Source organism: Candoia aspera, chromosome 6, assembly GCF_035149785.1.
Source record: "Candoia aspera isolate rCanAsp1 chromosome 6, rCanAsp1.hap2, whole genome shotgun sequence".
Classification (NCBI taxonomy): domain Eukaryota; kingdom Metazoa; phylum Chordata; class Lepidosauria; order Squamata; family Boidae; genus Candoia; species Candoia aspera.
In genome coordinates, this window is record NC_086158.1 from 55,233,220 (window position 1) to 55,257,329 (window position 24,110).

Here is a 24,110-nt window from a genome sequence, read left to right on the forward strand (position 1 = left end):
GGTACGAAAGAGCATTAAAAAAAAATTGGTCCCATGTTCAGTATGTTCCTTAGTCCATTTTAAAGAATGATTAGTGTATAGGCATTGTATTCTATACATGATACAATTTTAGATTTATTAGTATTAAGGAATAGACTTGGTTTATTTTGTTAACTAAAATATATATTTTGGTAGCCTGCTGCAGTAGTGGTCTCTGCTCTTCAGGTTACATAAAGAACTTAAAAGGACTTGTGGGGGGTGGGGTTGTTAGTCCAAATTCCTGAAAATTAATTAAAAAGTAACACTGATAATGTGAATATATGTCAAACATTGTTAAAGATCAAAGATTTACCAGAGTTGTAAATAATATATTTAGATAATATGTCCATCCAGAAATAAATGGATTGTTGCATCATATTTTTTTCACGTGCCACAATTGTCTGCTCTTGGATTTCACTTAATTGTAACTTTAAAAGGAATATCATGCATCCAGCTGTTAATATTGCAAATACCCAGCAGTTAGTTTGCTACGATTTAAACAATGGCTATATAGGGAATAATTTTAAAACATGATTAATATCCCTAGACTGTGTACTTTTCTCTGTGAACATTATTTCAAGGGTGTAAACTGCTCACTAAATCTTTAAAGCCCAGTTAATCTGTTCAGGTAATGAAGGAGAAGGGGAAAAAAACTGCCTCTGCCTGAAAATATCCCACAGGAAGATTTAATTTAGAGTTTAAAGCTTTCTGAATGACTTAAACATCGTTTTAGAGTTGTGAATACTGTTCTCATTTTAATGTTTTCTCTTCTGAATCTTGCTTTTTCTGTATTGTAAAGGATTAAATCGCTTTAAAATACTAACCCAGACTGTTATTCCCCTGAGAAAATTAGCATTGCAGGCTATACATTTATAAACCATCTTTCCTCAATCTGCTGTCTATAGCAGTGTTTCTCAACCATGGCAAATCTAAGATGTGTGGACTTTAACTCAAGATTGATTGATTCAAGATTGAGCAGGATGAGCCCTAGCAGGATGAGCAAAGCTGGCTGGGGAATTCTGGGAGTTGAAGTCTACACATCTTAAAGTTGCTAAGGTTGAGAAACACTGCTCTATAGACATGTTGGAAATTCCCTCGTCTGAATATCAGGAGCCTTGGGGACTATGGCCAAGGAGTTCCAGTCATAACACATTTGAAGGACACAAGTTTTGGAAAGATCATTATGAGCAGCCACATAGAATGTTTTGGAACAATTCCAAATAAACTCTTTCAAGACATTCATTTATCTTAGCTAAAAACTTTTCTCAAAAATTAATCAGCAACACAAAGCTGGGAGGTGGGAAAATTCTTTTGTTCCAAGTTAATCATGTGTTTAAAAAAGATTCAAATATGGTAAAATAGTTATTAGTTGCTGTTCTCTATTACATATACTTTAGTGGTAAATCTGGATTTGTTGCAGCATGCAAGTTATTAGAAATCAAGCTGCACCTAGCCAATCCATCCAAATCTATCCAAAATCAGTATTAGTTAGTGTGCCCAATTCTCACAATATAAAGGCCAAACTACATATTATCTTTATCATGTTGCATGCAATTATATCTGTTCCTTTTTCCCTTTCAAAAATAAAAGATGGGATTCCGATCCAGATTATGCTAAAATAGGTATACCTTACCTACCTACCTACTTCTCTTTGGTATCTTAATGTGGATAGTCCTTCCTCTTGTCCTGCAATCTGCACAGAGGAAAAAAGCTTCCAATTAAATGAATGGCAGATTTTGTTCTGTGTAAAAACTGCATAAAATTTAGCCTTATCCTAGTTTGACTTTTATTCTAAAGTGGCTTAATACAGATTAACTAGAAATCCTCTAGCTATTTCTGATTTAAGTGAATTACATCATTTTTTATAAGTTTTAGGTCTAGGTTCTAGATGTTGTTTCAAGGTTTCAGTTATTTGAAGATAATGGTAGAACAATATAAAATGAATCTAGGGTTCATTGTTGAATCTTGTAGTACTTCCCAAAACTGCTTGCTCATAGCAGCTATGACAGAAGATAGGAGACATCTGTTTTTGTTTTTATTATTTGATTTGTAGAGGAATGGAACAGCTTCAGGTTCAGTGGATCAGAGCTGGCTACTCCCATCCCTAAATACCTTCTTTGTTGGCTTTCTATCAGGTTCTGCCAATGGCAGAGCTACTGGATATTTATTTATTTACAAACACACACACACACACACACACACAATTTCTATAGCTGCCCATCTTGCAATTGTAACTCTGGGTAGCAAACTTAAGATTAAAAGCCAACAGAAACAATACAAGCACAACAGCAAATAATAACACAGTAATAACATAATGGTGCCTGAGGGCAATCTATTCCAATCCATACAACAGCCATACTAAGAAAAATTCCATTGGTGGTTGAACCAAACCTCCAAATCCCACGCCTAAGCAACATCCAGGTCTTCAAGGACTTAGGAAATGCCAGCAGAATTGAGGCCAAGAGAATCTCAAGGGTCTGGTGTTCCAAGACCGCTGTGGCAGAGAAGGCATGTTTCTTGAGTTCCCCCAGACGGCACTGTTTGATGGACAAGATTTGGACCATGCCTACCCTGTGTGGTCTAGTAGAATAGGCAGAACCAATTGGAAAAATGTACCATCCATTTGGGCACAACGGAAGACGGTACTACCAACCCTGGTTGCCTTCCTCTTTGCTGCCAATTCATTATTTGTACTCATGCTGTCCAACCAACTGTATGGAGAAGAGATATAAATGCATCAAGTAGTTCCTTAATTAATATTGTAGTAAAGTTTGTAGTTCTTAAATTTGTGTTCACATATATAAAAACATTGTTTTATAGTGTACAGAAAAAGTACTCAAGTAACTGAAAGGAAGTATTAGTGTGCATGAGTTTATGGATGACAGTATTCCATCTCCTTGAAGATTGGTTCATCCCCTTATCATCAAGATTATAAAGTTTAAAAACAAACAAAACTGGAACAGATGTATCTATGTAAGATCAGAAAGAAACTCTTGGGGAAAGAGAGAGAGAGAGAGAGAACAGCGACTTAAAGGTGCGGATAAAGGGAGGCAACAAACATGATAGCACAAAATGTAGGTAGAGTGGGAGCTCTCTCCTAGTAAGGTTTGGAGAACAAAGTCCTGCATGATCTTTGAGTGTGGAGAAGAAGACAGATCAAATGTCCTACTTTTCTAGTATTGTACGAAGGTTGTTCTAGGAAAGAAGTCAAGCCAGTAGGCCTTGCACTGAAAATGGAAAATAAAGGCAGAAAGGGTAGTGCTCATGGCATAGAAATTAGTATTACTTACCTGCCTCCTTCACTTTTCTCTTTTTGTGCTCTGCCCTGACCCAGTTTTATGATGCTTCCTTTTCCTCTTCCCTAGGAATTCCACGGCCTCCACACCCTCCAGATATATCTCCTTATTATCCACTATCACCGGGCACTGTAGGGCAAATTCCCCATCCGCTAGGATGGTTAGTACCACAGTAAGGAGTTCCATTTTTTAATTTATTTTTTTATTTTTCATTTTTTATGTATATTTGTGCATATATGTAGGGGAAGTTTATCATGGTTATTTCCTTTGCCTGAAATGTGTATTTTGAAATAAACATGTTTGCCAGCTGCCACTTTATGATGCTGGGAAATCAGTAACTTAGTCAATAAAGATTAAATGATGGATCATAGAATATTAAGTAAGAATGGAAGTTGTGTGCAGCTTTTAATTTGTTTTAATTTCTGATCCATGAAACATTTATTTCAAGTGTTACTACAAAGTATTGGAAATAAAATTTTCAGGATGATACAATGTTAGCAGTTTGCTAATTCTGATGGTTATTTTTACGATTCTTGGTACTTGTTTGTAAAACATCTCATTTGTATACATCTCTAAAAATAATTTATTTTCATGTCTTGGAATGTTTTTTCCTTTTTATGAAACAAACATTTCAAACATTAAGAGGGAGCTAAGTGACAAAGTGATGAAGAAAACTAAACTGATTTTAAGAATGTGTAATAATATGAAGATTAATCAAGGATTCCAATTATAATCAAAACATGTATTTCCTTTATAAACTTATGTAATAACAACATTACAGTAGTTCATTGAACCTAAGATGACTCAGGACATGAACATTACACTAGCATTATTCAAGGAGAGCTCTCACATGCCTTACTTAGCAGAAAACACTACAAAGAAGGGGGAAGCCTCAAACATGATTTATAAAAATGAAACAAAAAATGTATTTGATATGTAAATTGCCCAACATATTTTGTCTAAAGGTCTCACAAGTGAGTAAATCTTAGCACATGCCTGTTCCATTCTACTTACTACAACATGCTCAAAATAAGTTATTGTAACTAGACAAAGAGAGAAGGCTGAATAAAATGAGCAATGTCTTCACATAGTTAGCTGGTCAGATGCACCAGGCATTTTAGGCACTATAATATTTCAACATTTTTAGCATGTTTGGTTTTTGGCTCATTATTTTCTTGATTTCTGACTTTTCTAATTTTTAGCTTTAAATTATCTTCTGTGAGTCATAAAGTCTATATGGCAAGCCTATATGGCACATCTATATGGCACATTCCTTTGTATATTAATAATGTGCTGATTTTGAATAAGGTAGAAAGTTGTCAGCTGTTTTGCACAACTGGAACAAATTGCTTTCACCATGCATACCCATATACATTTATTTATTATTATATGTAGAGCTCTGTGAAAGCTTGCTTCCTGGCATTACGCAAGTTATTTTTTATTTTATAGATGAAAAGTATGGTCCAGAGACTGAAGAAAATTAACGACTTTTTTTGGTAGACACAGTTAAAATTTGAATGAAAAAAGTAACATATTTCTATACAGTAGCAAGACTTTTACAGTGTGTTACTTCATTAGCTAACTCTGTAGCATATATCTTCATTAATCACTTCTGCAGAAAAAAACAATTAATACTTAACAGTTTTACCTTTGGTTCTATTTACATAAACCACTTTATTGTACTTCTACAACATTCATGGTCAAAGATCCTCAATATCAAATACTTTAAAGATTACTCAACTTTTCTCTTTATACTTTTTTGACCAATCTACACTTAACAAACATAGGATCCATACCAAAACAGATTGGATGTATTTAGGATAATGCTAATACCAACAACAATAACTACCATAGTATATACACCAGACAAAATCTCCCATTCAGTTCAAACATTTGAAAGACAAATTAAAAAAAACCTAGTACAGACAGACAAACCTCAGTCAGAAAAATCTATGGAGCTTTCATAAGAATACTGTTTGGTATGTTGCTGTATTTTTTAATTATTGTAATGAGGTATGATTGTCTACTGGTTACCCACAATACTTCTTGGGGACTCTCCCCTGGTAACTCTTGTCAACACTTGTTAATCTGACAAAAGGCTACAAATTAAGCTCTGTTAATTTAATGTTTTCTCACCGAGATCTAAATACCAAAAGAGGCCCAAAGCGCAACTGAAGTCCTTTGATTCACTGTACTTTATTTTGGTATAAATTTACATTCATTATTGTTTTCCTTTGGATGTGTAGCCCTCAATTAGTGTGATGGCTCCATTAAAGCAAGCAAGACTTCGCCTTTAATTATTACAACAAAACACCTAGTTTCAGCTTGGGGAGAGGGTCTCTATTGACATAAGCAGAGGTTATAAAATTTAATTAGCCATTCGTATCAGATTTATGGCATTCAAATTGTTCTGTGTTTCTTTTCTTTGATCTGGTGCTGTACAATCCCCAAGATTTTTGTTCCAATCAAATGAGAATAAAACTTACTGGGCAGAGAACTTTTTAAAAATGATTTTTTTAAAAAAAGAATAGCCTATAATTGTTATTTTTTAATTCATTTCCTCCCCTATCTTTCTAGGCAAGGTCAGCCAGTCTATCCAATCACAACAGGAGGATTCCGACATCCCTACCCCACTGCTTTGACCGTCAATGCTTCCATGTCAAGGTGAGTTCAAAATACCTAGGTCCAAAATAAGAGTCAGCTCCTACTTCCATTTATTATTCTTTTTGAGTGCAAAACTTTGCTAAATCATATGCCTTAATTATACGTTGATCTCCCATTTAGTGTGAAGGAATACATATTCATCCATTGTTTTCCATAACAAAACCCTATCATATGTTAAGTATTGAAATTCAGTGTTTTGGAAGTTTATTTGTTTTAATTGATAGCTAACGGGAGGAGAGCAGTGTAATAACCTTATGATACTAAGAAGCCAGGAGCTTATGCTATTACAGGTTTTGTTTTCCCCATGGCTCTTCCTTCCAGCAGTTTCTTGTGAAGTATAGAAGCAGTCTACTTACTATGCTGGTAGAGGGGTGTTGAAATTTTTCCTCATTCTTAAACTCAAATATTTTTACTTCACATAAAGAGACCCACCTGATCCTTTAATGATTAAGAAATATATATTTATTTTCTTTTCCCCAACCTCCAATTAATTCTACCTAATTTTCCAAGAGAAGCTAGTTTATTTACAAACTGCTTGACAGTACTATGTTTAAGTAATCACTAATTACTGCTAATGATAGTTTTATTCTCTGTTCATCTGATTTTCAGTCCAGTTAATTAAATCGGTGGAGGTTTAGACTTTCCTGATGGGCTGAAACAGCTAATCCATTTTGATGATGGCACGTAATTGAATTAGCATGCATTACATAGCAAGGTTCCACATTCAGCCTCATCTCCCTCCTCCCTACATGTTTCAATCTTTGCAGTTTCTAGTGAAGGCCAGAGAAAAGGTGGTCTTAAGGATAGCAATGGTTTGAAGAAGCTGAAAGGAAATTTCTTGGCCAACAGATACTCTCAAAAGATTTCAAACTGAAAAAAGCCAAATAAACAAATTCTACTTGCACACGTACTATTAGAATTCCCATTCTCTGTTTTTATTTTGTTGTTAATTTTATACATGTGAAAAAGATAGGCAGGGTCTGAAAAGATGTTTGAATGTCATCGACTTCAGTTTAATGGTTATCACTGAGGTTGTTCTATTTTTACTTTATTTAGTTTTTCGCAATAGAGGGGAATGCGAGAGAAAGGGGGCCAATGTATTCCTCAGCTACGCCTTTATGAAAAAGAGCTAGTTAGAAAGGGTACACAGCAAACTAAATACATTATTGTGATAAGGGGATGACAGAAGTACAAGTCCATTATACTTACAACAGTTATAAGAATTGTATGCTCCTTGCCCTGCTCTGGCACATCCTTTGATATTCATTCTATTCAGCAGCAGGGCCAGGACTTCTCAGAATTAAGTGATGGGTCATTATACTTTAAACACCATGGAGAAGCCTAGATTGGCAATTAAACAGCACTTGCTGACATTCGCTTGTGCCACTCTGTGACCCCCTTTAGATTGAGATGTTGAAGCTCGGGGCCCTCAGCCTGCTAAATTGGTAGTAGGCACTTCTCCTGACGAGGGCTGGCTCTGAAATCTGCCGGCTTCAAAGGGAGCAAGATCATGTATAAACCATAATGTGGGTGCACCGTGGTTCAAAAAAATAAAATAAAATAAAATGAGGCAGGAATAGATGAAATGTTACAAGTGCAAGGGGAAAATGAGAGGATAATGACAAACCTAATGCAACTCAAAGCAGAATAGTTGCATGGAAAAATGCATCCCACTGCTTGTGCATAAAATCAAGGCAGGCAGATGACATCCAGTTAACAGAAACATGTCAACAGTGAAATGAAGTGAGAGTGAATAAGAGAGATAAGCCCCTGAGACAGCCAGGAACAAAAAATTAGTTGTCCTTAACAAGTTACAGCTCATCATTATATTCTGGCTTGGAGCCATAAAAGCAGACAGGGTATATAATGAGCTACTTAGAATTTTTAGTGTTTATTGCAATTCGGATAGATGCTGGTCTGCAGGAAGATATTTTGCAGTCAAAGCCATAGGACCTCTCTCTGTTTTATGTTCTTATATAATGTACAGTGAGGAACTCGCCCACTCCCAAAGAGACATGAAACAAAAATCCATATGTACATAGTAGCACGTGTATCAGCACACACAAAGAGAATACATTTAATAAATAACTTTTAGTACTTTTATTTCATATGTGAATTTTTAAAAACCGTGACCCAGTCGCACAAAAGGCATAATTAATGTAGCTTTTATTATTTTGCCATATTATATTGAATAATTGTATTGACGGATGGTTAGTATTTAGTAGTTTTGACTCTGTGCCCACTCATTTCAGTGTAAATAAAAAAGTAGCGTGTAGCTTTCTTTCCTGACATTTTTCACACACATGCGTACATCTTTCAAGCTCAACTCTTTTTTTTTTTTCCTCTGAAGCAAAACCATCCTTGGGGAATTGACCCATTTTGGCTACTTCTGTGTTTCAACTTACAGCTGTGCTTACTTTTTATATCACCCCAGAACCTTAAGAAATGAAACATTAAGAAATGAAAAGAGTAACAACTTTTTTGACAATCAGACGTAACACTAAACTCAGAAATCCTATGAAACTTTTTAAAGTCAGACAGATTTGAGCTTTGAAAGTAGACACTCTTCCTCATCTGTTCCTCATAACATTTGAAAATCTTTTCTTCCTTCACTTCAGCCTTCTTTGCTTTATCAATGATCTTTGATAAAGATTAACTATTCTTCCCATCCTTTAGGTATTTTGCTTCAACTAATTTTAGTTGAAATATTGTAATAACTAGATTTTCTTCCAGAGCTTTAAGTATATTATTTTTCCAAAGTTACGTTTCAGGTTGTTTTATTACAAGGTTTAATTTTATCATGTCATGACTTTGCCCATGATTTTCCCAGGGTGAACTAGGAAAGAAATTATAGGTGGGGAATAAATAGCAATTGTGTGACTTTTCCCTTTCTTCCACATGGGAAAGAACTGCTTCCCACAAATCATCTCCAAATGACACTAAGATAAAGAGTTTAATGCTTTATTACAGTATTGCCCAATCAGGAGCTCCTTCTGTATGCTGAAAGTTCAGCTCCCAAATTCCCAACGGCCATGTTCCCTGGGAACAAATCTGGAAGATTCCAGGTTGGACAAGGGTGAATTTCCACTTACTTACTTACTTACTTACTTACTTACTTACTTACTTACTTACTTACTTACTTACTTACTTACTTAGAGAGAGAGAGAGAGAGAGAGAGAGACAGAGAAACATTTCCCCTTACACAGCAAAACTTAACTGCAGTATCAACTGTTTTTAGCAGTAGTACAGCTGGTTTCCCTTCTCCCACTCTTATCAAAAATCAGAAATAAGTCAATGAAATAGCTACTTTTTGTTTTCACCTTGTTTTAGGAAGCCTTTAGATATGACTTTATCACCTTTTGATTTGCTTCCTTGTTCACCCAGTTTGCCATAATGAGACTTTCCAAACTTGCAGTTAACGTTGGCATACCTTCTTGCTTATCCTTTTGTCTACTAGCTTTTTAAAAAGTTAGGAAACATTTAAGATAACACACCTTTCATAAAAAATAGTTTTCTAGTCTAGGTTTGGTACTTTGTTTTTCATTGTACGTCCCTTAGGTTTTGGCATTCAAGACAAGAATGCATTTGATTAAAAACAAGTATTTTTATAATGTATAAAATAAAACTGCACCCAATTTGGCTTGATTAAACCATGATCCAGAATAGTTCTTATATATGTCACAGAATGTGAATCTTTTGTGAGGAAGTGGCTGAGTTAGGCAATGAGGTATACTCATGCACTGATATAAGGTCTTAGGTATTCTTCAATATTTTCCACAGGACTTTTACCTGTGCAAAATGGACTTTCCATTCTCAGGGATGGAGATAGTTTTTGCTCCATTCAGTGGTATTGCCAAAGTCAGTGCTTGGTTTGTTCTATAGAACAGCAGTCCCCAAACTGTCCAGCTCATTGACCCCTTTATGAAGTTTCAGATTGTTCATCGACCCCCCCCCCATACTACTTGAATAGTACTATGGATGATGATGATGATGATGATGATGATGATGATAATCTTGTATAATCCCATTGATCCATGGGAGTCAGTATTGACCCCTTTGGGAAACCCTGCCATAGAATAAAAGAACAGTAATGCTAGATACTCTGCAACATAAGAGTACAGGAGATATTTCTCTTTTCCACACAAGTCAGGATGATCCAGTGTGTCAGACCAAAACAGGCTTTATATCTCCCACCATCCCAACTATGATAGAGGCAAACCACAGATGCAGAGCACAACCCCTACACTTTCAAATGCCATCCATGTTGTTGTTTTGTATTTTGATTCTGATTTTAAAAATAAATACCAATAGATGGAATTGGCTTTTGTAATTTAAAGCCATGAAGTTTAATGAGCTTTTGGGAAAGAGCTTGATCGTTGTCTTTTCTGTTTGCTCTGAGGGCCATTCTTTCTTTGTCAGGGAAAGAAGACATTGTTTAAGTAACGTAGATAATTTGTTCTATTATGATTGGTACTATCTTAATTGATCCATTTCTCTTAGGCCCAAGTATTTAGAAATTGGTATATCCAAATAGCTTATTTATTAATATAGCCATCCATTTCTCTCTCTCTCTCTCTGTTTCACACACACCACCACCACCACCACCTTTTTGGATATAGGTCTTTATTAGGATTATAACCAATCTTAATTATTAGCGCTAATCAGTTATATTCTTGCAATTATTTATTTTGAATACTTTAAACATGAGGTATTAATGTGGGGTCTCCAGGGGTGTTAGACTACAATGCCCATCATCCCCAATCTTGAGAATGATATATGAAAGATATATTCCAATATTCTGAACTACCCCAAATTCTTGCTTAGTTTTTTTTTTTTTAAAAATATCATTGTTCTGTATGACTTCACACATCTCACATATCCTATTTTCCACCTATTCAAAGCTGTCCTGCATTCATTCTTCATTTAAGTCTTGGTTGTACTATCCCTGTAATATTAGAGGGCCTATGGTAAATAATGAGATTTATAATAAAATATATCAGAAAATTATAGATATATTCATATTTTGTGAGCTTCAGAACATATGCGTTATCTCTGTAATGCTTATTCAATTGTTGTTACATAGAAATGATACTAAGTCACCTTTTGCCCCAAATGTTAGTTTCCCTATGCTTTTTTTTTTTTTTTTATCGTATGGCATAGCAGTTCGGTATTCATGCTGTTTTTTTTTTTCTTGCTGGGAAATCCTTGTGAGGTCCAGCAGCCAGATGTGTAGACTATTTAGCCATGACAAGTCACATTGCCCAGGGTACACCACAAGGAGGCTAGCCTACATTGCACCAAGTTGGGCTGAGAGAGAGTGATGGCCCCAAGGTCACCCAGCCGGCTTTCATGCCTAAGGCAGGACTAGAACTCACAGACTCTTGGTTTCTAGCCCATTGCCTTAACCACTAGACCAAACTGGCTCTCTTTCCCTGTGCTAATAAGTATTAATAGAGCAGAAGTTAAACAATTTCCTTATACCTGGTTTAAAATAAATACATGAATACATAAGATAATATAAAGAATTGCACATCCATGGTGGTACTATTAACATTTTATTATCTGTTAATATATATCAACAAAACAGCCACCTTTAATCTTCAATTTGGTTTAATATTCTGACTGGAGCTTTAAATCTCTAATGCATTATTTTTCATAATTTGCTGCAAATTAAGATCTATGCTTTATATTCATGTGAATGTGCAGAAAATTCATTGTGTTTTCATGAACTGAATTGCTATTTATAGGTGTTTGAAAAAATCCTAGTTATTAATAATAAATGAGTTCTTAGATTTAATTATCATAGACACATCATTTTTAAAAATAAAGTTTGAATAATGGATACCAGTTTTCATTTGCTTGCATAGATTTTATATCCTTGTAATGTGGCTTTTATTATATGTGTGTACACCTGTCCCCATTCATTCATTATTATTCTGACGATTTACACAGCTTTATCTCCTCTAGGTTCCCTCCACACATGGTCCCTCCACATCATAGTTTACATACAACTGGGATTCCTCATCCAGCAATAGTCACCCCAACAGTCAAACAAGAATCTTCCCAGAATGATGTTGGCTCACTCCATAGCTCGTAAGTTGTTGTTGTTGTTTACATTTAAATATAGTTTCAAAGGTCGTCTAATTTGTGGGTAGCAATGTTTGAAAGCCTTTCTTTATACAATTGGGGTTGAAGGTATAGAACATAAGGAGCTGCCTTAGACTGAGTTTGCTCATTGGTCTAGTTAGCTCAATAATTTACAATGATTTTCCAGGGTTTCCAGCATGAGTCTTTCAATATCCTATTGGAAGCTGACAAGGGATCAAAGCATCAACCTTCAGCCTGTAAGGTTATGCTGAACCACCAATCTATTATCCATTTGTTTTAGATTTGTTTATATGAGCATTTAGGCTCTCATTAAGTTCTCTTGACTCATATCAATCTCTGATTTGTTCATAGTGAATGGATGTCAAATTCATTTAGAGAATTTCTACCTATCTGGACTCCTTGCTTGGAGACTACCTGTGAAAAGCATATTTATGTTTGGACATGTGAAATTAAATATCAAATATGCATAGTGTTTGAGCCAAGATCATGAACAGTGCAGTTGGAGCAGTCTGGAATCTCTTATTTGTGTATTCATGGGTTGCTGATAATGAGGTATACAACCTTAAGTATTCTTTCCAAAAGTGTTTAATCCCAAATCTGGTATTCTAATCCTAGAAACTGAAATCATGATTCATATACATTTGTTATAAAATCAAACAGTGGCTTTATTGGTCAACATAAGAATAAACAAAATGAACATTTTGTATATTTCCACCCAGCACAGCCTTGGGTATACTGTGCTAAACCTTCTGTTTCAGAGTGATCATAGTCAGTTTTACCGGATACACATTATAGGACTTTGAGATATACAAAAGGATAGTAAATTATTTTTATATGTGGTTTTCCTTCAGCTCAAATGGCTTCACTTATGACCAATAATTATATAAAGAGCTAGATTTTCATGAGAGGCTATTTTAGAATGCCCACATTCTGATGGGAAAGATCTAGATTCATACCTGGATATCTGGGTTAGAGAAAGCCTCCTCTGCCTGAAGTCTGGGATACTGCTGCTATAGAGTAGCCAGTAATGTGTCAAGTTATTGTTCATATATTCAGGAGGTTCTTCCCTCTGCCTATGTAATTTTTGGTGGCCCTCAGCTACTAAAGAAAAATTACATAGGCAGAGTGAAGAAGTTCCTGAATCTTCTAGTGTTCATCACCACCCATAAGAAGAAGAGGAAGAAGATTATTAAGATTATTGCTATGTGGATGGAATGTTTCTTTGTTGTCTGCTTTTTTGTTAACTAATTTATAACAATTACTTGTTCGCTTTCTATTCAGAAAGAAGAATGGTAAATTAGCCCTGTAAGGGACAGATTTAATAACTTCTTCTGTTTCTCCTGTTGCCACTGGTCACGGCAACAAAGATAAGAGCAAAGTAGTTTCCTATATGGTCAGGCCATTATTGTTGATTTCAGGATGAAGAGAGCAGCTTTTTATCAGCATGAGTATCCAATTTCTCCATATATTATATAGACAAGGTAAATTGAAGCCTATCGTTTTAGAACAAGAAACCAATGAGTAGTCATTGTGAAAATCAATAGTATAAGAGGATCACAATGCATTACAAATCAAAAATGTTCCATAAATTCATAACTGAATTACATGTTGTCATCAAGTTAACAGCACTCCAGTTTGTATTTATCTATAATCTGCAAACATTTATTTTACATACCTTATGCTTCAAACTTAAGAACCAGCTCAAAAATCTAATATTTAGAGCAGTTTTTAGTTTCCATCCTGTATGACTGGGGATTTCTCTTCAGTTACTGATCCCTGAGGCCATCCCTATGATGCCTTTTATTTAAACTGTTTATACCACCTTAAAAAAATATTTCTCTGCTATGAGCCATTAATGTTATTGCGACACTTACACCACCCATTATTCTGAAATAAGTGAAAAGGCAACAATGTAGTATACTATTCTTGTCTATAATTGTCATGAGTAAGGATGGCGAGCAGGGGGCTCCCATCCCGACTGTCAAGCGCATGCGTAGCACTGAGGAATTGGTCAGCCATTCAAAGAGACACAGATCGGGACCGCCTTAACCCTTGGGGTTTATATGTCTGGGTTTTCCCACGCTTCTTCAGTTTGTTAGGATTCCTGTTATGTACAAGCAATAAAACATTAGAGACCAGTTCCTTGTCTCAGTGTGTTTCCTGGCTGTTAGGACATCAATCCTAACAAACCCTTACTCCCATCGAAAGAGGGAGGAACAAGCAATTAAGGAGATACGTTTGGAATGTCTTCAGAAAACCAAGAAATGCGGCTCGCCATCCTTACTCATGACAATAATCTTGTGAAGCAGTAGTACCATACTATCTTATAAATACCCTATTTATTATGTTTATATTTATATTTATATATATTCCCTTCTCACCCCTATGGTGGGTATGTGTCTTCCTTAACCTCGGGTCCTCTGCCAGAGGCCTGGGAGTTTGAGGGTTCTGCGCAGTGTCTTAGCTGTTCCTAGCATTGTACTCTTCTGGACAGAGAGCTCTGATGTTGTTCCTGAGATCTGTTGGAGCCACTCTCCCAGCTTAGGAATCACAGCTAATTACTATATCCATATCCATATCCATCTTTATTATATATACACACACACTATATATGTGTGTGTGTGTGTATACACACACACACATATACTGTACATACACAATATACATATATACACACACACACTATATATATATATATATGTATATATATATAAATGTATGTATATGTATATATATGTATATATATGTATATATATATAAAAGCTTTAAGCATTTTTTAACCTTGCACAATGGGATATAAATTACTAAACATGAAATAGAACTCTCTCTTACATTTTATAAAGAATCTCCCACTTTTATATCTTTGTGGAAGATTCTCAACTGTAAGATAAGTAAAAAGGACCCTTTAGTCCTTGCTATGTTTTAATGTGAGAGGAGGATAAAGTATAATATAGAATATATAATGACGTGCAAGTTCTGTTTTTTCTTTTTCTTGTCAAACTTCTAGAAAACATCAGGACTCCAAAAAAGAAGAGGAGAAAAAGAAACCACACATAAAGAAACCTCTTAATGCATTTATGTTGTATATGAAGGAAATGAGAGCAAAAGTTGTAGCAGAATGCACACTGAAAGAGAGTGCTGCCATCAATCAGATTCTTGGTCGAAGGGTAGGTAACTAGTCAGGGTATGTATAGAAGCCTTTAAAGTGTTGGATGAAACAAGCAAGATGTCTAAAATGAAAAGACACAATCCATAAATGTCTTCAGGGAAGATTATACTATCCAGTGGAACTTGTAGCCTTTCTTCTGACCTTGTTGCTCTAACATGATGTGCTTTTGACATTTCCTTGGGTTTTGGGGTAACATATAGATGATTATTAAATCTAAATGTAGGTACACTTCTACAGCATAACTAAATGCTACCTAATGTCAGTGTATGCATTTCCCTGTTTCCCTTGATTGTTAGGTTTGAAATCATTGCCTTTTCATCTTCATTTGCCAACCTCTGGTGCCTCCATACTCAAATATTTGGTGTGCTTTTTTTTAAATTCTGTTGGTTTTTAAACGTACTCTAGTAGTTGGATTCAGTTTCTGATCCATGTTTGTAGCCTCTTGGAGCAGGAATACCCTTTCCACAAAGCTTTAGACATTGATGCTGGAATCTCCATTCTCTCTGTGCGAGAACCCTAAATCTGTTAAGGAGATGCCCAAGAGCCATCTTTTAGCAACAGGACTAAGAACAATAACAATAATACTAACACATCAATTACTACTAGTAGTAGTATTCTTGTGCCTTTTAGTTAGTTTTGACTCCTATTGACTACAGGACAAGACCATGCAGTCTGATTGGCAAAGTTTTTGTAAGTGGCTGGCCCCTGCCTTCTTTCTAGGGTTGAGACTGACTGGCCCAAAGTTATGTTTACGATGTTGAAGGTTAAACAGTTTGCCATGTAGACCAGCCATCCAGGCATTAAAAGTATATGCTAAATTTTTTGTTTCTTCTTCTTGTTATTTTTTAAATTTCTATCACTGCCCATCTCTCCCAAAAAGGGAACTCTGGGCGGTTTACAATATTTTTTTTTTATTGTAAACCACCCAGACAAACAGAAAGTTTTGTCTAAGGAAGGTATTTTAGAATGATATGAAAGGAAGTGCATAGTAATTTAAAGTGTGAGCTGTTTGAGGGACATGTCCTGCATGTCTCACTCATTATAGCTTAGTACAAACTGAACCATGCTCAAGATATTATACCTTTCTTTTTTCATTCCAATTGAATCTTGGCTGAAGTAACAGTGAAATAGACTTTATCAGTGACAAATAATGTGCCATCCGTGTCTGTTGATACATTTTATTGGATGCAGCTTTCTAAGATTTATTATATGTGTAGTGTATTACTGAATACTCTTGTGACTGTGGCTGTCTTTCCTTTCTCTTTACAGTGGCACGCACTGTCTAGAGAAGAACAAGCAAAATATTATGAACTAGCCAGAAAGGAACGACAACTTCACATGCAACTTTACCCCGGCTGGTCCGCACGGGATAACTATGTAGGTGGCTATGTAGGTAGAATTTTTTTCAGTAGTAGAGCTTGTAGACAAGTACTGCTGTAATCTGCTGAAGTACGCCCACACACGAAAGACAAGCACTACCAATCCGGTAATTATAGCGGATGTTTCCGTTCTGTCGCCAACCCAATTGGATACAATTGGCACCCATTCAATAGAGGTGTGTCAGTAAAGATCTATGAGAACAAATTTCTTGCAGAATATATATCCCATTAGAACTTCAACTTTTTTGCACTTTACCAAAATAATAATAATAATAATAATAATAATAATAATAATAATAATAATAATACAGTTCTCTTTCTATTCTCACCTACATCTTTTTCTCCAAACCCCCAAATTGAGTGCCTTGTTGCATACCTGTGTGAGAGTATGGTGGAAAGTGGAAGAATGGCTTACCCTAGCTTCAGAGAAGGCAAAGATTTGTTGGAAGTCTTGCTCTCAAGTGGGGCTAAATAAATTATTCCACCCTCTACTGTTTTATATTTTACTTCATTGTACAATTGTCTGTCATGATCACAGTTTGTTTGAAAATGATATTGGCTTACCAGCTATCTTGTACTGGCTCTTTGTTATCTAGCCCCTTTATTATCTAAGTTTTTCCTTTGAAAGATCCTGAATTGGGAGCTTGGTTGAAGAGATCAGTGCACCATTTTGCATCATACCCTGACCCTGTCTGTGTGTTATCTTTGCAGATACATTGTGAATGAGCATTTCACACTGTAGCATTTGTTTAAGCTCTGTTGAAATGGCTGGATATATATTTTGATGTAGAGGGATGGCATGAAGTTCTGTATCTTATCCACCAGTTGATATTCATGATTGTTTATTTCCATATGTTTGTGACTGAAATATAAATTTACTACACAACAAGTACAATAGGTATCTTCCAGGGAAGTTACTGCATCAGTATGAAGCATTTCCAGTACGAACCATATTATCTAATCACTTAAACACTCCAATCAGTATAAGGTAAATTTCAAATAGAACCCAAATATTTTCACTAGCAATTTGTAGATTACAAGTGGGAAGCTGGGAAAAATGAGTTTATTCTATTTATATAAAACTCTGTCCTGTTTTTATCACAAAAAATTGCTAAACTGTGTGGTAGAATTTGTATCTGTGTTGGGCAGCTATATAAATTGTTTTAAATAAAAAATAAATGATTAAATTACCTTGTAAGGGCAGTAAAAATAAAATGCAAATCTGCATAAGTGCTGAAACCAAAGAAATAAAAATCTGGGGTCAATGTCCTGTAGCTCCACCGTATCTAATCTGCTTAAACAAAGCATCTGGAAATTAGTAGACCTACAGTTTGATAGTCAGTTTAAGCGTCCGGGTCTTCAAAAAGACAGAATTGAGGAGACTCTGGTTCCTATCTCTTAGGATAGCCAGCTGCCAAAAAGGGGAATTTTAGCAGTGCCATGCTATTCAAACATGAGAAATTACACAACTTAAATAATTCTGTCTATGCCTTTGCAATAAGTAGAGGATGCCTGACTTCCTTGGAATTTGATAAACGTTTAGTTTCACCTCCCTTACAGGAGATGCTGTTTCCATGTTACACTAAGCCATTCTGCAGAGTCAAACTCACTTATTTTTACTTCAGTAAGTTAACAATATTGCTTTACCAGTTTTTGGTAAATTAATTCTTACAAATCTGTTGAAGACTGTGTCTCTTTGTTGTTGTTTATTCGTTTAGTCGCTTCCGACTCTTCGTGACTTCATGGACCAGCCCACACCAGAGCTTCCTGTCGGTCGTCAACACCCCCAGCTCCCCCAGGGACGAGTCCATCACCTCTAGAATATCATCCATCCATCTTGCCCTTGGTCGGCCCCTCTTCCCTTTGCCTTCCACTCTCCCTAGCATCAGCATCTTCTCCAGGGTGTCCTGTCTTCTCATTATGTGGCCAAAGTATTTCAGTTTTGCCTTGAATATCATTCCCTCAAGTGAGCAGTCTGGCTTGATTTCCTGGAGGATGGACTGGTTTGATCTTCTTGCAGTCCAAGGCACTCTCAGAATTTTCCTCCAACACCACAGTTCAAAAGCATCGATCTTCCTTCTCTCAGCCTTCCTTATGGTCCAGCTCTCGCAGCCATATCTTACTACGGGGAACACCATTGCTTTAACTATGCGGACCTTTGTTGTCAGTGTGATGTCTCTACTCTTAACTATTTTATCGAGATTTGTCATTGCTCTTCTCCCAAGGATTAAGCATCTTCTGATTTCCTGACTGCAGTCAGCATCTGCAGTAATCTTTGCACCTAGGAATACAAAGTCTTTCACTGCTTCTACATTTTCTCCCTCTATTTGCCAGTTATCAATCAAGCTGGTTGCCATAATCTTGGTTTTTTGGGGGGTTTAGCTGCAAGCCAGCTTTTGCACTTTCTTCTTTCACCTTCATCATAAGGCTCCTCAGTTCCTCTTCGCTTTCAGCCATCAAAGTGGTATCATCTGCATATCTGAGATTGTTAATGTTTCTTCCAGCGATTTTAACTCCAGCCTTGGATTCCTCAAGCCCAGCATGTCGCATGATGTGTTCTGCGTACAAGTTGAATAGGTAGGGTGAGAGTATACAGCCCTGCCGTACTCCTTGCCCAATCTTAAACCAGTCCGTTGTTCCGTGGTCTGTTCTTACTGTTGCTACTTGGTCGTTATACAGATTCTTCAGGAGGCATACAAGATGACTTGGTATCCCCATACCACTAAGAACTTGCCACCATTTGTTATGGTCCACACAGTCAAAGGCCTTAGAATAGTCAATAAAACAGAAATAGATGTTTTTCTGAAACTCCCTGGCTTTTTCCATTATCCATCGGATATTGGCAATTTGGTCCCTAGTTCCTCTGCCTTTTCTAAACCCAGCTTGCACATCTGGCAATTCTCGCTCCATGAATTGCTGAAGTCTACCTTGCAGGATCTTGAGCATTACCTTACTGGCATGTGAAATGAGTGCCACTGTTCGATAGTTTGAACATTCTTTAGTGTTTCCTTTTTTTGATATGGGGATATAAGTTGATTTTTTCCAGTCTGATGGCCATTCTTGTGTTTTCCAAATTTGCTGGCATATAGCATGCATCACCTTGACAGCATCATCTTGCAAGATTTTGAACACTTCAGCTGGGATGCCATCGTCTCCTGCTGCCTTGTTATTAGCAATGCTTCTTAAGGCCCATTCAACCTCACTCTTCAGGATGTCTGGCTCTAGCTCACTGACCACACCGTCAAAGCTATCCTCCATATTGTTATCCTTCCTATACAGGTCTTCCGTATATTCTTGCCACCTTTTCTTGATCTCTTCTTCTTTTGTTAGGTCCTTGCCATCTTTGTTTTTGATCATACCCATTTTTGCCTGGAATTTACCTCCAATGTTTCTAATTTTCTGGAAGAGGTCTCTTGTCCTTCCTATTCTATTGTCTTCTTCCACTTCCGCGCATTGCTTGTTTAAAAATAATTCCTTATCTCTTCTGGCTAACCTCTGGAATTTTGCATTTAATTGGGCATATCTCCCCCTATCACTGTTGCTTTTTGCTTTCCTTCTTTCTTGGGCTACTTCTAGTGTCTCAGTAGACAGCCATTTGCCTTCTTGGTTTTCTCTTTCTTTGGGATGTATTTTGTTGCCGCCTCTTGAACAATGTTGCGGACTTCTGTCCATAGTTCTTCCAGGACCCTATCTACTAAGTCCAGTCCCTTAAATCTATTCTTCACCTCCACTGCATATTCCTTAGGAATATTAGTGAGCTCATATCTAGCTGATCTGTGGGTCTTCCCTAATCTCTTTAGTCTGATCCTAAATTGTGCAAGAAGAAGTTCGTGATCTGAACTACAGTCAGCTCCATGTCTTGTTTTTACCGACTGTATAGATGTCTGCCACCTTTGGCTGCAAAGGATGTAGTCAATCTGATTTCGGTGTTGTCCATCTGGGGAAGTCCATGTATAAAGCCACCTCTTAGGTTGCTGGAAGAGAGTGTTTGTTATGCACATTGAGGTGTCTTGGCAAAATTCTATCAGCCTATGTCCTGCTTCGTTTTGTTCTCCCACACCATGCTTACCTGTAAATCCAGGTGTCATTTGACTGCCCACCTTAGCATTCCTGTCTCCCATGATGAAAATAACATCTCTTTTAGGCGTGTTGTCCAGTAGGTGCTGCAGATCCTCATAGAACTGCTCTACTTCAGCTTCTTCAGCATCTGTGGTTGGGGTGTATATTTGGATCACTGTGATGTTAGATGGCTTGCCCTGAATTCGAATTGAGATCATTCTATCGTTCTTTGGATTGTATCCAAGCACTGCTTTAGCCACTTGACTATTAATTATGAAGGCTACTCCATTTCTTCTGTGGTCCTCTTGTCCACAGTAGTATATCTGGTGGTCATCTGATGTGAAGTGGCCCATTCCAGTCCATTTCAGTTCACTGACACCCAGTGTCTATCTTTAATCTTGACATCTCACCAATTACCACATCCAATTTGCCCTGGCTCATAGATCTTACATTCCAGGTTCCAATGGTGTGTTGATCCTTAGAACATCGGATTCGCCGTTCACCACCAGCACCGTCGGCCGCTAGCCGTCCTTTCAGCTTTGAGCTACCTTGTCATCACATCTGGGGCTAGTTGAACTCATCCTCTGTTCCTCCCCAGTAGCATTTTGACCATCTTCTGACCTGGGGGTCTCATCTTCCGATGGTATACCGACATATCTCTGGTTGTACTGATACATTTAGTTTTCACGGCAAGAATACTGGGGTGGGTTGCCATTACCTTCCCCAGGGATCGCATTTAGTCTGACCTCTCTGTCATGACCTTCCCGTCTTGGGTGGCCCTTCACGGTTTAACTCATGGCATCATTGAGGTGCTCAAGTTCCAGCACCACAACAAGGTAACGACTTAGGTGTATATTAGCAGGTTACTCTCTCTGTATAAGTACATAGATTATTTATTTATTTAAAACATTTATATGGCCGCCCAACCATATCAAGCAGGTTATTAAGCAACATACAAGGAATTCTGTTTCTATGAGGCTGGCACAGATGAATGTCCTCTTTTAAATGCTAGTAATTCATGTGTGATATCAAAATGTTCACACTGTCCTTTTCAAATCCATGCCTTTCCCCTTGGTTAAAGTTTGTTCCTCTTGCCTCCAGTATCTCCCCCACTTCTAAGTGAATGGCAGTGCTTGTGCACCTTTTTTGAGGTAATTTTCTTTGCAACCCAAGGGGATATTTCTGTTTATTCTTGTCATCCCCAAATGCATAGTTCAAAGTGTTAAGAGTTAAACTGAAATTCTTTCTGCTATTGCACAGTCTGATTTCCTCTTGGTAATTTACAGGGCCATGCTGCAAGACTTGATAGATTTTCAGGAAACATATTCCCCTGTACCTCATCCTCCTCCCCTATTCACATTGACAGATGGGCATGTTCAGTGTCTTAAACATTGGGACCCTTACAATTGTCCTTAGTGTGGAACCACTGAAAATCTCTGCTCGAGCTAAAAAGGACAGGCCAAGAAAGCTGAGGCATTTCCCAGCAGCTTCAAGTTCTATCCTCACCTGACATTCAAGGGGAACTTTCCTGAATGTTAGGGGTAGGAAAGCTCAGTACCTCAGTACAACCATAAGATCTATAAGGTGTTTAATCCTTTTGCCATGTTAGTTGGAATTTATTCACTTTCACAGGCTTTCTTTGGAGAGAAGCTTTCCCATGGATGGAGAAAGATAACAAATGTAGGATGTGTTCTCTGTGTGGTAAATAAATGGGCAGCTACATCTCATTCACCTTCTATTTATATATTGTTCACACAATGACATTGGCAATATGAAGCATTGAAAGGTTTTTCTTATACGCTTGCTTTTTTTTTTTTTACAAATCTAGGCAAAATCAAACTTTAGGAACCAAGTGTTTGAATGGTCAGCCTTCAGATACTAACTTTTGCTAACTGAAATAAAAATTACATAAACACTAGAATAGGTATTCTTGGTTTATTTTACAAAAAAAGTCAGTTTCAGTTCAATTCCAAGACACCTTAAATTTCCAATATATGTATGTCATTACCAATTTTTATTTTTCTAATGAAATGCATTAACAAATACATAAAATTCAGTGAAATTTACAGTGAGATGACAATTCATTTCCCCCAGAATCAGATTGTTTGCACAGGTATTATGTGCCTGAAGACTCATAAAATGTAAGGACAGTTGTATATTCCAAATAACAGTAAGACATTTAAAATCAATGGAACAGCATAGGAGACATGTTAGGGAATTATCAGTGTTTAACAAATATGAATGAATTGAAATGCTTAAAGAAATCATGGGTTCAAGGTGAAGTAGTCACTAAAAATGACTGCTTGGTATTTATATTAGTAAAAAAAAATTAGATGTGAAAAAATATGAAAAAAGTTACATAAGATAAAAATTTTAAAAATGAATGTCAGTATTTGTTTCTGATTTCCTGTTTTGTAAAGGACGCAAGTTACTAGAAAAAAGGAACCTAAATGATCAAAGGATGTTACATAGTCTTTACAAAATACGTTAAGGAGGTTATGATTTTTGTTAGGAAATAAAAGGATTAATAAGAAAGAAATTTATAAAATTATGATAGGTATTAACAATGGAAGGAAAAGAAAAAGAACCTTATTCTTATAATTCAGTTTAATTAAATAATGAAAAGATATTGGCAGCATGTTTGGATACAAAAGGGATACTTACAGTACAATATTAACATATATCATTTGTTCTCTACTAGTCAATACAGTAAAACCTTGATTTAGCAACCCTCAATTTCATGGGTTTTAAATTTATTGGACAAATTTGAGTTCTTACTTCACCACTGTTTAGCAGACAATCACCCAGCTTAATGGATAAATCCAAATTCTGTCTGGACAATTTACATAAAATAAGTGGCTATGCAAATTATGTAATTTGCTGATTTAATGGACGTTTGACTCTAGCAGATACCCTTTCCCTCCAAATGGGCCATTAAACAGAGGATAAACTGTACTGCTTTTTAGAATTGATCAATATTTTGGATAATAGATTAATGGCTGCCATATACCTCTGAACACTGGAAAACAATAGGACAAAACTTAGAAAATCCCCCCCCCAACTGTAATTATGAATTGGTGAACTATTATTGTACAGAAAATGTAGAAAATAGAGATTCATCTAATCATGTAAAACAGTTCTTCTTAGTTACATATTTTTTGTAAATTTCCAGCATATATCATCAAACAACATAGAAATGTGTCCTTTATTTTCAATGTTCCATGAGCCTCTCAGTGTAATATATTCCACACTATACTATATTAATTTAAGATAGTGTATTAAAGTATATTACACGATATACAATAATAAACTTAGAAATGCCTAAATGCTAAGTGAGCAAAAGATAACCTACATGTATTTTTTATGAGTTTACAGCTTAAATTAAAGATTTGTTCTTAAGTTGGCATCTGTAAATTC

The 24,110-nt window shown here is 36.3% G+C and overlaps 1 protein-coding gene across 23 annotated transcripts in view; it reads left to right on the forward strand.

The window, feature by feature from the left end:
* The window catches only part of TCF7L2 (transcription factor 7 like 2), a 220,946-nt gene that overhangs the window by 182,710 nt on the left and 14,126 nt on the right, over nt 1-24,110 (forward strand). For 9 of the 23 annotated variants that reach the window (XM_063307178.1, XM_063307181.1, XM_063307185.1 and 6 more), the window contains exons 6-10: nt 3,384-3,486; nt 5,892-5,978; nt 11,931-12,071; nt 15,094-15,253; nt 16,525-16,644. In XM_063307178.1, the coding sequence (XP_063163248.1) occupies nt 3,384-3,486; nt 5,892-5,978; nt 11,931-12,071; nt 15,094-15,253; nt 16,525-16,644 (611 nt within the window). The remainder of the gene's footprint in view (nt 1-3,383; nt 3,487-5,891; nt 5,979-11,930; nt 12,072-15,093; nt 15,254-16,524; nt 16,645-24,110) is intronic. The other 14 variants (XM_063307182.1, XM_063307180.1, XM_063307186.1 and 11 more) reach the window with 3 other exon arrangements.